Below are 13,191 nucleotides of genomic sequence, written 5' to 3' on the forward strand. Positions count from 1 at the left end.
CGAGCTGCCGCCGGGCTAAGGAGCTGCCTGGCCTCCCAGCTCAGGCCGTGGTCGGCGGCGCCTCGCCCGCAGCCTCCCGGAGCCCGCAGAGCCTTCAGCCGGCGCTTGGAAGGGGCCGGCCCTCAGGCCGAGGTGGGTGCTGAGCCGCGGGGCTGAGCTGGCAGCTGCTGGAAGGGATGCGCCCAGACTCCTCCTGTTCCTCTCTCCTGTAACCTGATCCTTTCCTCTAAGTATGAAAAGAGCACCGCTTGGCTAGTTTTTTCCTGCCGTATTATGTCTATATTGCTGCAGTTTTACTATTTTGTTTTCTTTATTCGCGTCTTCCTCTGCAGCACCCTTGGTCACCCAGTTTGTTCTTCCTGGTGCTCTCTATTGCCTCTGCAACTCTGGCTCATCAACTGCACCACTTTGTCACTCCTGTAGTCAGTTTAATAGGGGGGATTAGCTTAATTAAAGCTTGTAGCAGATAAAGTGTAAGTGTATAGGTTTTTATTTTTAAATGCTGTTTTGAAAGTGATACTAAGAAATTGAGGATTGAACTAGCCAAACACTTGTCATTGTTGCCTTTTTTGTTTCACTGTGAACATCCTCTCAATGTCAGGTTTTCTCTGGATGCTGCCAATTGTGTGGATCAGCAAGTGTCTTTTATGCTATACCGTGTGGGTTTTTCTAGTAAATATTTTAGTGATGCATTTACTTTCCAAATCATTGTAAGGCCCACATGGATACTTTGCTAGTAACACATCAGACATGAGTTGGTATCTCTGAAATATCCTAAACTTGTGAAAAGGTAAAGTGGAACATTATCTTCCATTGCATTTAACAAATTTTTTTTTTTGTAGTTTTCATTAAGTTTTCTATATTATATATGCATGAACTACATATCTATTGGACTAATTGTAATAAAATTAATGCTTTTGGGGAAGGAAGAAATATCCAGATGTATTTCTCTTAAGTAGTTAATATATAATAAATCACCAGTTGGATATGTAAGCAAGGTTTTATCAGGTCTCAGATAAGACTTAAGCCAGCAAATTGTCTCACTTAAAGCGATATAATTCATGAATGTGGTATTTAAGTCTCAGTTTGTATTGAACTGTCAGCTTTTCATGGAATTTTGTTCCTCAATAGGTTATATTTGTTTGTGCTTACTGTGGGCTAATTAGAAATTATATACTCAGTATTGCAGAGAAAGAAAACATGGCAAGCATTGCTGTTAGAGAGAAAGAAGTCACTAGAGATCTAGATCACTGTGATATTCCCTACTATGTTTCTGAATTTCTGGAAAGAGAACTTGGAAATGACTATGATTCCCTGGGGAAGCTAGACAGCCTGATTGAAAAGCTATCTGAAAACAAAAAGCAGTTAGAAGAACAGGTAAGCATCTTTCTATTTTATTTTTTTCTTCTTCTTAACATGCTGCATGACTGATTAAGAATATGAAACTAAATGAAATGTATCAGTGTCTCAATGGTACTGCTCTACACAGTGCAGTGTTTTTATGTCTGCCCTAATACTTCTCTGTCAATGCAGGTACTTACAGTTTCATCGGAAGTCCCTAAAAGAATTCAGAATGCCTTAAAGAAAGCAGAAGATTCCAAAAAGTCTCTGAGTCAGCTTCTAGAGGAAGAAACTGTTCTGTCTGAGTCCATCAATAGCCACTTGCTGAAAGCTCAGCCATGGATGGAGGATCTCGATGTAGTGATTGGTCAAGTAGAAGAGCTCGAGCGACACCTGGCCTACCTCAAATGGATTTGTCGCATAGAAGAGCTGAGGTAGAGTTCCTGAGTACTGTATATATGTTCTGAGACTGGTAACCTGGTTTATCCCATTATTAAAGTATTTTAAATGCAAGAAAGTTTTGTCTTTACTTTTCAATATACAAGTGATTATTTTCTGTTATCATTAATGAATATTTGGCCTTGACTTCTCTGTGTTTTATAGTGATAGCATTCAGCAGTATCTGATGACCAACAATGTTCCGGAGGCAGCCAGTACTCTAGCATGCATGGCAGAACTGGATATTAAACTTCAGGAGTCATCTTGTTCTCATCTTCTTGCTTTTGTGAGATCCACTGTTAAATTCTGGCATAAAATCCTTAAGGACAAATTGACGAGGTGAGAGAGTTACTGTGACTCCTTCATCTTCACGTTGTACTGTAAGTTCATGTCCAAGTGCTTACTTTGTGTTGCAGTGACTTTGAGGAGGTGCTGGTGCAGCTCCGCTGGCCCTTTGTGGGACCACCTCAGTCCCAGGCATTTGGCCTTGCTGCACCAGCCAACGCTCCTGATGTGTACAACAACTTGGAGATGCTGTTCTGTCAGCTTCTGAAACTGCAAACCTCGTATCCTTTTAAATTGTTGTGTATTTTAGCAGGGGTAAAAACTGTGACAGATGCCCATTCTCAAGGAGAATTATTTAAAATTTTGTTCTCCCTAAAGATGGGAGATAATTTATGTTACTTTGTATTAACATTAGAATGTTGTGGGGGTTTTTCTTTGGGTTTTTTTGTCATTTAGAAAGTGCCAAGTGCCAAATTTGTCCTTTTTGGCAGTAGCAACATTTTTACTCCAAGTCATCAAATCCAGTGCTCATGGTAGCTGGCAGTTCAGGTTGCATGAGGATCAGGCCTTACCCTGCTTGGTATCATTACCCATGCATGTTAATTAAAAAATGGTGATGTGTGTTTCATTACACACAGTTAATGCTTTTTATTTTATAGCCTTTTGTGAAATCAGCTTTAATCACTTTAATGTGTCCCACTACAGAAGGAAAAGAGGGAAAAGTAAAGATACATGTCTTGGAAGGAGACTTTGAGGTTGTTCAGAAGGCACTGCTGCTCAATCTGTCCCCGATTTTTGTGAATTAAATAATTCACAAAAATTAGTTAAAATTAAAGCTCAACTAAGCCTTTTTTGTGTGTGAGAGACTGTGGCTGCCTTTTTTTTTTTTCCTTTTATCATATAGTAGAAAGATGCAAGGCCATTGTCCACAACCCTGAGTTGGTAACAATTTTGGTTTGGCAGAGTGGCTCACTTAAATCCATTACATGAAAACAGGAAATCATGTGTTGCATTTATTAATCCCAGGAGTCTTTATCCTCCTTTAACAAATATGAATAAGTGTGTCTCATGGACAGCCACTGTGTTGGTTTCTGACAATGGTGGTTTGCTGGATTCCTAAAAGTTTCCCACATTAAACTGACTTAAGGGACTTGTATTGTCATTGAATAAATAATCCCTAAAGGCCTCAGTTATATTAAATATTACATAAAGTGGAATATTTTGAAATATCTTTTATATTTGAGGAATTTCACTGTTTTCATAATACTGCCTTCAGTCAATGGTGTCGAACTAAGCAGTGTTCATTTTTATAAGCACATTCTATTGAAATGACGATGTTGGGGTAATTCAACACTTAAGTCCATCCTTGACTGTCAAACTTAGAGATGAGCTGTTAACCAAACCTAAACAATTGCCGGAGAAGTACCCTTTACCCCCTTCACCACCAGTTGTCCTCCCGATACAGATCATGCTGAATCCTCTTCAGAAAAGATTCAAGTATCATTTCACTGGAAATAAACAAACCAATGTTCTAAACAAGGTATGGGAGAAAATGGTTTGACATTTCTAAATGGTTTTGCAATCAACAGTTAGATTGCTGTGTTTAAATTGTATAGCTTTCACACTTTCCAGAATTAGGATTCTTCAAAATTGTGTGGTTCTTGTGCCTACCTAAGTGTGGAGAGACATCGAGATAGCACTTCGAGACCTGCCAGAGGCACAGGCGTTTTCTCTGGGCGAGGCAGTGTTTTTCCCTTGCCCAGATCCTTCTAAATAAAGCATTATTACAATCTCAGACGGACTCCCATCAGTTCACAAGTTTTGATTAATTTCCTGTGTCTTGTTGCAAATGGTTTTGCACTGCTCTCTATTTCTTGAGCTCAAAGGCTGTGACTTTGAGTTTTGGTATTGTGTTTTGCCTTCATGTAACTGAAAATGTTGGATTCTGCAGGTAGGATATGAAATGTGATTAGTCTAAAGGCACTGTTAAATAATAATTTCTTTTAATGGGTTGAATTTTTTAATTGACATAAAACAAGAGATGCCGAGTTTACCAGTTGGAAACTGACTCACTTTTTGTGTGAATTGCCTTCAAATACAGAGGATTTTTCTCTGAGAATTAGTGTTGGAATGGGTTTCATTGCATTAATGCCACCGTAATACATCTGGAGCAAAGTTTGGGACCTGTTTTATAACTGTCCAGTTGCACAAATCTGCTTGTGATCACCATCTTGTGTAAATCTAAATACATTTGCAATCTTGATAGATGTTACTACAGAGCTTTTAAAAATACTGTTGTGTATGTTAGTGGGAAAGAGGTGTTTTAGATATGAACAAAATTATTTAAAAAGCAAATGGAAAAAATATGTTCAAGACATAAAATTTGCAAACAACAATAGGTGAAAAACTATTTTAAAAATAAGAACTTGTCAAGAAAAGGTTACAGGTAATCTAGTGTCAGATCAGAAAGGTATTTCAACAGGGCCTTGCTGAAATTTGGGTTGGGTTTGTTGGGTTGGGATTTTGTTGTTGTTTTTTTTTTTTTTTTGAGTAATTACTTGGATAATGCAATAAAGAAAATACCAATGTAAAATACTTGAAAGACAGCAACCTGGACAGGGTTACAGGTATTTCAGAGGAGAGGCTCAGAGTTCACAATGACCCTGCCCAGTTGGGGAAGGAGTGTTAAACCCAACAACCCAAGCATGCTAAAATTAATGACACAAATGAAAATGAATACAGAGGTGAGAAACAGACACAAAAAATGTGAGTGCACCTCAGCACTCACTTGGCTGTTGGGAATGAAGAAAATAGGAACTGCTTCCAGTTGCACTAACACTGAAGTAAGCGTTCATCAAAACCTGCAGCCCGTGGAATTTTTGTGGAAACTGAAAAAGCTTAAAGGCATTAAAAAATGAAATGAGAAGGTGATAGATTCCCCACTTCTAGGGGGAGGGTGGGGCTGAGGTTAGGTACAATAACAGTAAGAGCAGAGCTTTTTTCAGGAGAGCATCCTTTTTGATGTACCAAGAAATAAAGGCCACATGGGAGAACAGAAGTATATGAAGCAGAAACAAGGCTCTCCTGGCTGAGAAAGCAGTAGAGAAAGGGGAAATAAAAATGGAGCTTTTGCTTGAGAGACAATATTTGGTACATTTAAGACAATGAAAATCCAGAAATATTTTTCTGATAATGCTTTTATATAAATGAAAGCTAAGTAAAACAGTGAAAGGCTTGTGTGACCTGAGATCAAGAGAAGGCCGGGAAAGAGAGCAGTATTTTTAGAAATTTGTCCTAAAATACTAATAGCACTTGAATAAATGTTGTTTGGATGCATTTAATAATTTTTTTCTTTTTTAAATAAGCCTGAGTGGTATTTAACACAAGTACTTATGTGGATTGGAAATCATTCCAAGTTTCTTGATGACAAAATCCAGCCAATACTGGAAAAGGCAGGATCTTCAGTGAATGCTGGGGTAAGCAATTAAATGATTTTTTAAATGTGAATATAATAACTAAGTCAACTTCCGATAGATATGTGTGTAAGCCCATTTCCACTGAAATCTGTATGTGGTGAGACTTAGTCTAGTAGCAGTTGGTTGTGTACATGTTTGCATGTGTCAGTATTTCCTATCTCTGACATTGACTTTTTTCCTTTCCAAAGCTTGAATTCTCTCGTGCTCTAGTAATGCTGATTTTGGAGAAGTTGGCTGCTGATATTCCCTGCCTGTTGTATGATGATACACTCTTTTGTCACCTTGTGGATGAGGTACTTCTGTTTGAGAGAGAGTTGTACAGCATTCATGGTTATCTCAGCAGCTTTCCCAGTTGCATGCATATTCTGTCAGAAGAATCCTGCTTCCAAAGGTGGCTAACAGTGGAAAAAAAATGTAAGACTTCCAGTGGATTTTGTTGGCTTTTATATTGCACAATCAGAAAGTATGTGTCTGCTTACACAGCTACCCTTTTCAAGTAGGATAAGTCACTTGGACAGGGCTACTGCCAAAAGCATATGTATTTTTATGCTCTGTAATTATTCTGAATAAAAATTGATTAGGTTTCAACAGTGCTTCTGTATTTTGTAGGACTCTTGCCCCTAAGCTTTATGTTATCAGGTAGGCTTATTTTTAGACAAATGTTAGGTGTGTGCAAACAGAGAGGGACATTAAATTGAAATAAGGGAGAGTTACTAGTTTTTGAGAAATGAAGAAGAAATATATTGGAAAGGAGCAAGGCAACTATTACAAAAAAAAAACCCAAAACAAAACCAACCCCCCCAATCAATTCTGACATTTAACTCTGTTAATAGTGTTGTAAATGCAGATACATTGAAGCTGGTTTTGTATGAAATGAGTTGTCAGTAGTTTTTATAACCTGAAAATGCAATATTTAACATAGTAAAGGTAAGGCTTTTATGTTAATATATTTTAGAGGGGTTTTTGTTGGAATTTTTTTAAAATTCAAAACTTAAAAGTTTTGTGCATTTCAGTTGCTCTTCAGAAAATGGACTCTATGCTTTCATCAGAGGCTGCATGGATATCACAGTATGAAGATATCACTGATGTAGATGAAATGAAAGTTCCAGACTGTGCTGAAACTTTTATGACTCTCTTGTTAGTTATAACAGGTAATTGTATCTATGGGCATTGCTCTTGTTTGTAATGAATAGTAAAAAACCTTCAGCTAACATATTTCTTTACTAAATATTTATTGTCAGCAGCAGTCACCAAATAATGTTGCAAAGTTGTGGTGTTTGCAGTTTAATAAAAGCATCCTGTTTGTTTTGTATTTTGGACACTAACACATGAATAATCTTGAGCTAGTGACATGTTTACAAAATAATAATTAAAAGTACACATGTGATATTTACCATATTTTTTCTCGCTTGGCAGAATATAATTTGTTGCAATTCTGTAATAAATCCTGACACTCATTTTGAATCTGTAACAATTCAGAAGCTATTAAATAACTTCTCCCTTTTTGCAACAGAACATAAGAGCAGGTATGTTTTCAGGAGACACTAAATTGCTTCTTCCGTGGCTTGCTTTCTCTTGTGAGGACGCTTTAGGGGCCACACTGGAGGGTGTGGTATAATCACACATTGCTTCAAGTGTTAGAATACAAACTGCTCATGGAATCAGGAGGGGGAAGGAAGTAGTTTCTTTGCATGTTTAGCTTTTGCATGAGCAGCTTCCCTGAAATCATTGATATATCAGCTGTTTTAAATACTGACATTTAAATACTGACTATATGATGTTCTCATAGGCGTAAGGTGGTACAATAAGATGCCTGTAATGTTTCTTTTTGAAAAGTTTTTATTTAGTTTGAAAAGCCTAAAAACATTTAATTAATGTCTTTCCAGACAGGTATAAGAATCTTCCAACAGCTTCCAGAAAACTACAGTTCCTAGGCCTACAGAAGGAGTTAGTTGATGATTTCAGGATACGATTAACTCAAGTAATGAAGGAAGAGACAAGAGCTTCCTTAGGATTCCGATACTGTGCAATCCTTAATGCTGTTAATTATATAGCAACAGTGTTGGCAGACTGGGCTGACAATGTAGTAAGTAATTATTCTTCTGTAGGAAAAAAGAGATTTTAAAATGGACTTTGGATGTTTGTTTCGTAACAAACATTTTATTTTCAGCACTTTTTAGGTGTATTCAGGAGAATGAATTACTGAAAAAGTAAAATGAGATATAAATTCAGATTTAGTAAAAGATGTATAAATAAGGACAGGTTATTGAGGTCTAAGCTGCTAATTATAAACTTTCTAGGGAAATGCAGAGAGAGCCTGGAAAATGGAATAATCTGAAGAGACCAAAAAAAAGTAGTCTCTTTTACATGTGTTTTATTGTAAAAAAAAAAGTGAATTGATTTTGGAGGTCTCTGAACCAGAGCAGCAGCCTTTGCCTGGTCCTTGAACTCCTCCCTTGGCAGGAGAGCTTAGCCAGATCCAGTGTGGGTTATCTGTGTTGCAACACGGTTCAGCTGTGGCCCAGAAAGGCCACACTGATAACTGGGAATCAGTGACTGCTATACAACAGCCTGGTGGCAGCACGGCCTAGTGCAGAATTCCAGCTTTTCTATGGATATTGGTGCTAATGGTCAAAAAACCTGTTACACACAGAGTGTGCAGAATAAGATATTGTGTGTGCTGTGGGCAGCCTCCAAATTCTTACTGTCTTCACAGGAAGCTGTGGCTCTAGCAGGGGATAATCTTGCTGTGATAGGACAGCAGCCTTCATGTTGTGTAACTGCATCTACCAGTGTCTTGATCTGCTCAAAAGCAAAACCAATAAGCTGTTACCACAATGTCACATTAAACTTGTTAAACTCGATTCATTTTCTTGCTGTTGTCAGCACAGTAAATTTATGATTCAATGAATAATCATTGCTAAAAATTACAATTCAAGTTTACTTTTCCAAATCTTAAAGAGGTCAAGGTAGGGTTTTTTAAAAGCATGCTGCTGGCAATCTTAAAATATCTTTTCAGTATTTCTTTAGATCTGTTCCCTTTACCTATCTGTTGTTGTATCTGAAACCTGTATCAGTTCCATCACTAGAATTAAACCACCATGTTCTGTTTTTGACTAAGTCAGGACCACAGGGAAAGATAAGAAAATGTTTTCAAAATCTTAAATTTTTAATTTTATAAATGTGCCAGGAGAGGCTTTTCTAGAGCTGTGCCTAACAAAGTACCACTGAAAAGTTCAAGGGATAACCATTTTTTGTGGTGTTCCTCTCTGGTTTTGTTTGCCTAGTTCTTCTTGCAGCTGCAGCAGGCTGAGCTGGAGGTTCATGCAGAAAGTGACACCGTGAGCCAGCTCCAGCTGGGACAGCTGGCGTCCATGGAGAGCTCGGTCTTTGATGACATGATCAACCTCCTGGAGCGCCTGAAGCACGACATGCTGACACGACAAGTAGATCATGTCTTCAGAGAGGTCAAAGATGCTGCAAAGCTCTACAAAAAAGAGAGGTGATTCTGTTTGTTTAATCTCTTTGTTTAATCTCTTCCCATATTACAGTATTGTTTCGTGTTAAAAATACTGAAGTCAGTAAAGGCAAGAATAAATAATAGGCAATATTTCTTTTCCTGAGTAGGAAAGCTGCAGGGCAATAAGTTCTGGAAAATTCTCCTGATTCTTACCTTAGGACTGTTGTCATGATATGTTTTCTAAAGTAGTTCCACCCTAGGAAAAATTCTGGATTGTTCTAGTTTTCTATTTTGAACAGGAATTATTTTCTTCATAGTAGTATTGAAGATTTTATGCAAAATGGCCTGTCACAACTATTCTGTTTTCACAGACTCCTAGGGCTTCTTGAGTATTTTCTCCTGAGTAGAATTTCTGAAGTACTTCCTAAAAGGAATAGAACTCAGTGATTTCCAGATTAGATGGGATTCCCTAGAATGACATGTTCAGAGATTTATAACTAAAGCATGAGTTTAATATTAAATGAAATTCAAACATAGCATTAGACTGATAACTTTTAGATTAGAAATGGGAAAGCACTGCCTCTGAAACATTGTAAATGGGTAAGATTTTTTTTAAGGATAATTTTAGCTTCAGCTGTTGTAATGAGTTATTTCATTCTAATGACTGCAGTGCAATGGTTTCTTTCAGGTGGTTGTCTTTGCCCTCTCAAGCAGAGCAAGCAGTGATGTCTTTGTCGAGCACGGCATGCCCAATGTTGCAGACACTGCGAGACCGTTTGCTACAACTGGAGCAGCAGCTCTGCCACTCTCTGTTCAAAACTTTCTGGCAAATGCTTGCAGAGAAAGTGGATCTGTACATCTATCAGGAAGTGGGTATCAGTGTGACCTGCGCAATGCTGTGTAGGTGTCAGGGACTGGCTTAAACAGCAGATGCCCCTCTTTGTATTTGTAGATCATTATGGCAAATCATTTCAATGAAGGAGGAGCAGCACAACTCCAGTTTGACATGAGTCGGAATTTGTTCCCCTTGTTTTCACACTACTGCAAGAGGCCAGAAAACTACTTCAAGCAGTAAGTAGGCAAACTTCTGATCTATTCGTATTTCAAAAGTGAGTGTCCAGAGAATGACAAGTGTTTTACTTAAAACCAAGATTTTTTCACAGTTAGTTTTGATCCACACTTTAAACGTATTGATCATTCATGCTTCTGATGTTTTCAACTAGGAAAGTTGATTCTGTGGCATGTGCTCAGACAGCAACAGATTGTGGCATGTGTCCTGGAGTATTTTGTGCAGTCAGGATGTCTAGATAGATTAACTTGTGGAAGGAATATTAAGTAGCACAAAGCTCTGAAACTGGGGCCAGAGAAACTAGTTAAAGATACAGTTACAACACAACAAACTTTATTGTTAGAAGAAGGACTATAAACTATGTTCCTTCTTAGGATTGCCTTGTATAGCAGTCTAGATGCTGTCATGGATGAGAAGCTGCTACTTTCTTTGTGGTTGGTCTTTTTCACTAGCCCACAGTCTCCTAAAGAGTCCAGCATCAAACTCCTTGGCTAATTGGGGCTGAAATCTGAATATTTTTAAACCAACATGGAGCATGGAAGGTTTTTTTGTTATACTTAAATTTGTGCTGCTTACATTAATCCATGTAACCTTTCCTCTAGCATAAAAGAAGCTTGCATTATCCTGAACCTGAATATTGGCTCTGCCTTGCTTCTGAAGGATGTCCTACAGTCAGCTTCAGAAAATGAACCATCAAAGCCAAGCCAGCCATCTGCAACAGCAGCACTAAATGAACTTGGACTTTATAAACTGGCTCAAAGGGATGTTGAGATTCTTCTTAATTTGAGAGCTAGTTGGCCAAATACAGGAAAATAAAGACTTCTTCTTCAGAAGTGTTTAATAACTTGGTCTAGATTATTTATTCCAAGCAAACGCAAAGCAAATATCTTGTAATGTACTTATTTTTTAATTTCTGTATACTGAGAGATTGTTTTAATCTAAACTTATGCCTTATTCTGTACAGTTCAAAAAAAAAAATTCCAAATGCTACTGCCTTGGTGTTGAACTGTGCAGATCTTATTTTCCATGGCCACCTTGCCATTGCATTTGGACGCTGAAACTGTGTTCATCTCTAATGAATAGTCTGCCTTGTCAGTGTTTGCTGTATCTTTCTGAGGAACACGTAGTATTTACAGTGTAAATGCATTTTTGTACAACGTGGGCTACTCTTCCCTATGAACTGGTTAGCCTTCAGTTAAAAACAGATGTTTTACATCTCCAAATTCCAGGTAATGGATGTTCTGTATTAAAATGTATGTAATCAATGCAGAAGGAAGGAATATGTCACTGTTTTCTTCATACAAATTAAGGTTTTTTTTCCTATATGAGACTATATCTTAATTTTTTTAAAAGTTTCTCCTTATAAATTGCATAGTGTGTGCTAAGTTTGAAAATACCAGTTGGAAGTGCTACCTACCCTTACCTGTGGACATTTGTCATAACTTGTTGTTTTTTCTTTAAAAGCAAGCAAACAAACGAACAAAAAACCCAACCAAACAAAAACCAAAACACAGCACAAGCCCAAAAATCAATTTAATTTTATTCAGTGGTAATGCGCCAACAGGTAACAATCCTTTACTGTAAACTGTAACCTGAAGGAGGAAAACTCCAAAATACTATTTCACATGCATAAGAGAGCTCTACTTTTTTTTTTAAACCATCTAATTATATTAAGAACAGCAGTTCTTAATGATACTCCCTCCAGTGCCTGCTAGACATGAATGAGTTCTTGTCATTTGTCCTTTTCAGCTGATTGCTCCTCTGAAGGGTGGAGAAGATGAGAAAAAGAGTACTGCTTAAAATCGACTTCACAGCTGACAAACCAGAAGAAAAATTGGGGAAGATGTCTGTTTTTAATATATATAGAAGACCAGTGCTCAAACTAATACACAGACCAGCTCTCCAGCATCTTTTTCTTCCTAAGACAGAAAAAGAAAATCTCTAGTTAGATAAGGAGGATAGTTAGTTCAGTACCTTTCAGTGATTGCAACAGTTACTTAAAAATTGCTCCTAGAACCATACCTTGACTATGAGAAATTATTAGAACTGCGAACCTATTTAATCTCCAGCTGTGGTACCAGCCCTGACAAAGAAAACAACAGGGCCTCACAGCTCCACATTTCCAGATCAGTATTTTAACCCCTGGGCTGCCTGGTGACCTTCACTCTGACCTGAGGGGCAGGTACTGTGAGAGGTCTCCTGCGAGAGGATCCTGGAACTGAGGTGGTGGAGGGCATGGAGTTTGAATCACAGCAAGGCAAGAAGGTCAGGAAATAACTGACCTTTTTTAAATTTTGCAATGCAAAGTGACACAGTCAAGCTTAAACCAGCAAGTCCTTTAATTATGTAGCTTTGTAAATAAAAGATAAACCTCAGTAAAGTATCTCCTATGCATATGCACCCCACAAAAAAACCAAAACACCCACAACTTCAATTAAACTTACATTCCTTCCTTGAATACATCCCGTGTGATATTCACATCATCATCTAGCTCCAAATCCTCAGTGCTCAGTCCCAAAGTTTTAAGAGCTAAAGTTAACAAAAGAAAATTTCTTATGCAAGCCTTTGGAAAGAAAAATTTAAATTTAAAGGTGCGTAGATCTAACAAAAGGTAAACGTGTGTAGCTTAACAACATGTAACTTAAACATAGGAAACTTAACCACAAGTAACTTTTTAAACTTTCCAAGTTCCAGGTTGTGTGGGGAGGTGTGTGGATAATTCTGAAGTGTACAGATAGGTAACTTTGAAACTATTTTAATAATTCTGTGCAAGCAAACAGTTCGCTGGGGTGCAGGTGGACGCACCTTCCCTGTACTGCGCTGGCCTGATGTGGCCCTGGCCTAGGACGTCCAGCAGGCTGAACATGGCGTCCACGTTGGCCTCGTCCATGAGGAACGGGTACTCGCCCTCGGCTCGTCTCCCAGCCTTTCCCCTCTCCAGCACCTGGATCAGGAACTCGCGTGGCTTTTCTGCAACGAGGTCAGATTGCCCGCGGGCACCGGGCCCTCAGCCGGGGAGCGAAGGCCGCGCAGCCCCGCTGCCCCCGCGGCCTCCCCGCCCCCGGCGGGGCCGGGCCCGTGCGCACCGGGGCGGTGGAAGAGCAGCAACGCTCCGAGGCGGT

The 13,191-nt window shown here is 38.6% G+C and overlaps 2 protein-coding genes across 2 annotated transcripts; one reads left to right on the forward strand and one right to left on the reverse strand.

Moving 5' to 3' along the window:
• Positions 1-6: 6 nt before the first annotated feature.
• Positions 7-11,485, forward strand: RINT1 (RAD50 interactor 1). Its single transcript, XM_008642519.2, has 14 exons — positions 7-132; positions 1,182-1,377; positions 1,534-1,775; positions 1,945-2,118; positions 2,196-2,345; positions 3,448-3,604; positions 5,430-5,540; positions 5,729-5,954; positions 6,554-6,691; positions 7,427-7,626; positions 8,828-9,042; positions 9,689-9,869; positions 9,953-10,071; positions 10,672-11,485. Exons 2-14 carry the CDS (start codon positions 1,201-1,203, stop codon positions 10,883-10,885), a joined length of 2,304 nt encoding a protein of 767 aa, XP_008640741.1. The 5' UTR covers positions 7-132; positions 1,182-1,200; the 3' UTR covers positions 10,886-11,485.
• Positions 11,486-11,587: 102 nt separating this feature from the next.
• LOC108449539 (EF-hand calcium-binding domain-containing protein 10-like) lies at positions 11,588-13,189 on the reverse strand (the record flags this gene model as incomplete). Its single annotated transcript, XM_017745888.1, has 4 exons — positions 11,588-11,988; positions 12,514-12,598; positions 12,875-13,039; positions 13,156-13,189. Coding segments are annotated over 4 exons (321 nt in total), but the record flags the coding sequence as incomplete, so codon positions are not given.
• Between the last annotated feature and the right edge of the window lie 2 nt (positions 13,190-13,191).

The sequence above is a fragment of the Corvus brachyrhynchos genome, unplaced genomic scaffold (genome assembly GCF_000691975.1).
Source record: "Corvus brachyrhynchos isolate BGI_N302 unplaced genomic scaffold, ASM69197v1 scaffold239, whole genome shotgun sequence".
NCBI lineage: Eukaryota > Metazoa > Chordata > Aves > Passeriformes > Corvidae > Corvus > Corvus brachyrhynchos.

Bases quoted from the DNA above. Each gene is read 5' to 3' on its own strand.
- RINT1 (XM_008642519.2), top strand. From the start codon at position 1,201: ATGGCAAGCATTGCTGTTAGAGAGAAAGAAGTCACTAGAGATCTAGAT. The intron at 9,043-9,688 runs GTGATTCTGTTT...GGTTTCTTTCAG, and splicing joins AAGCTCTACAAAAAAGAGAG to GTGGTTGTCTTTGCCCTCTC. The intron at 9,870-9,952 runs GTGGGTATCAGT...TTGTATTTGTAG, and splicing joins ATCTGTACATCTATCAGGAA to ATCATTATGGCAAATCATTT.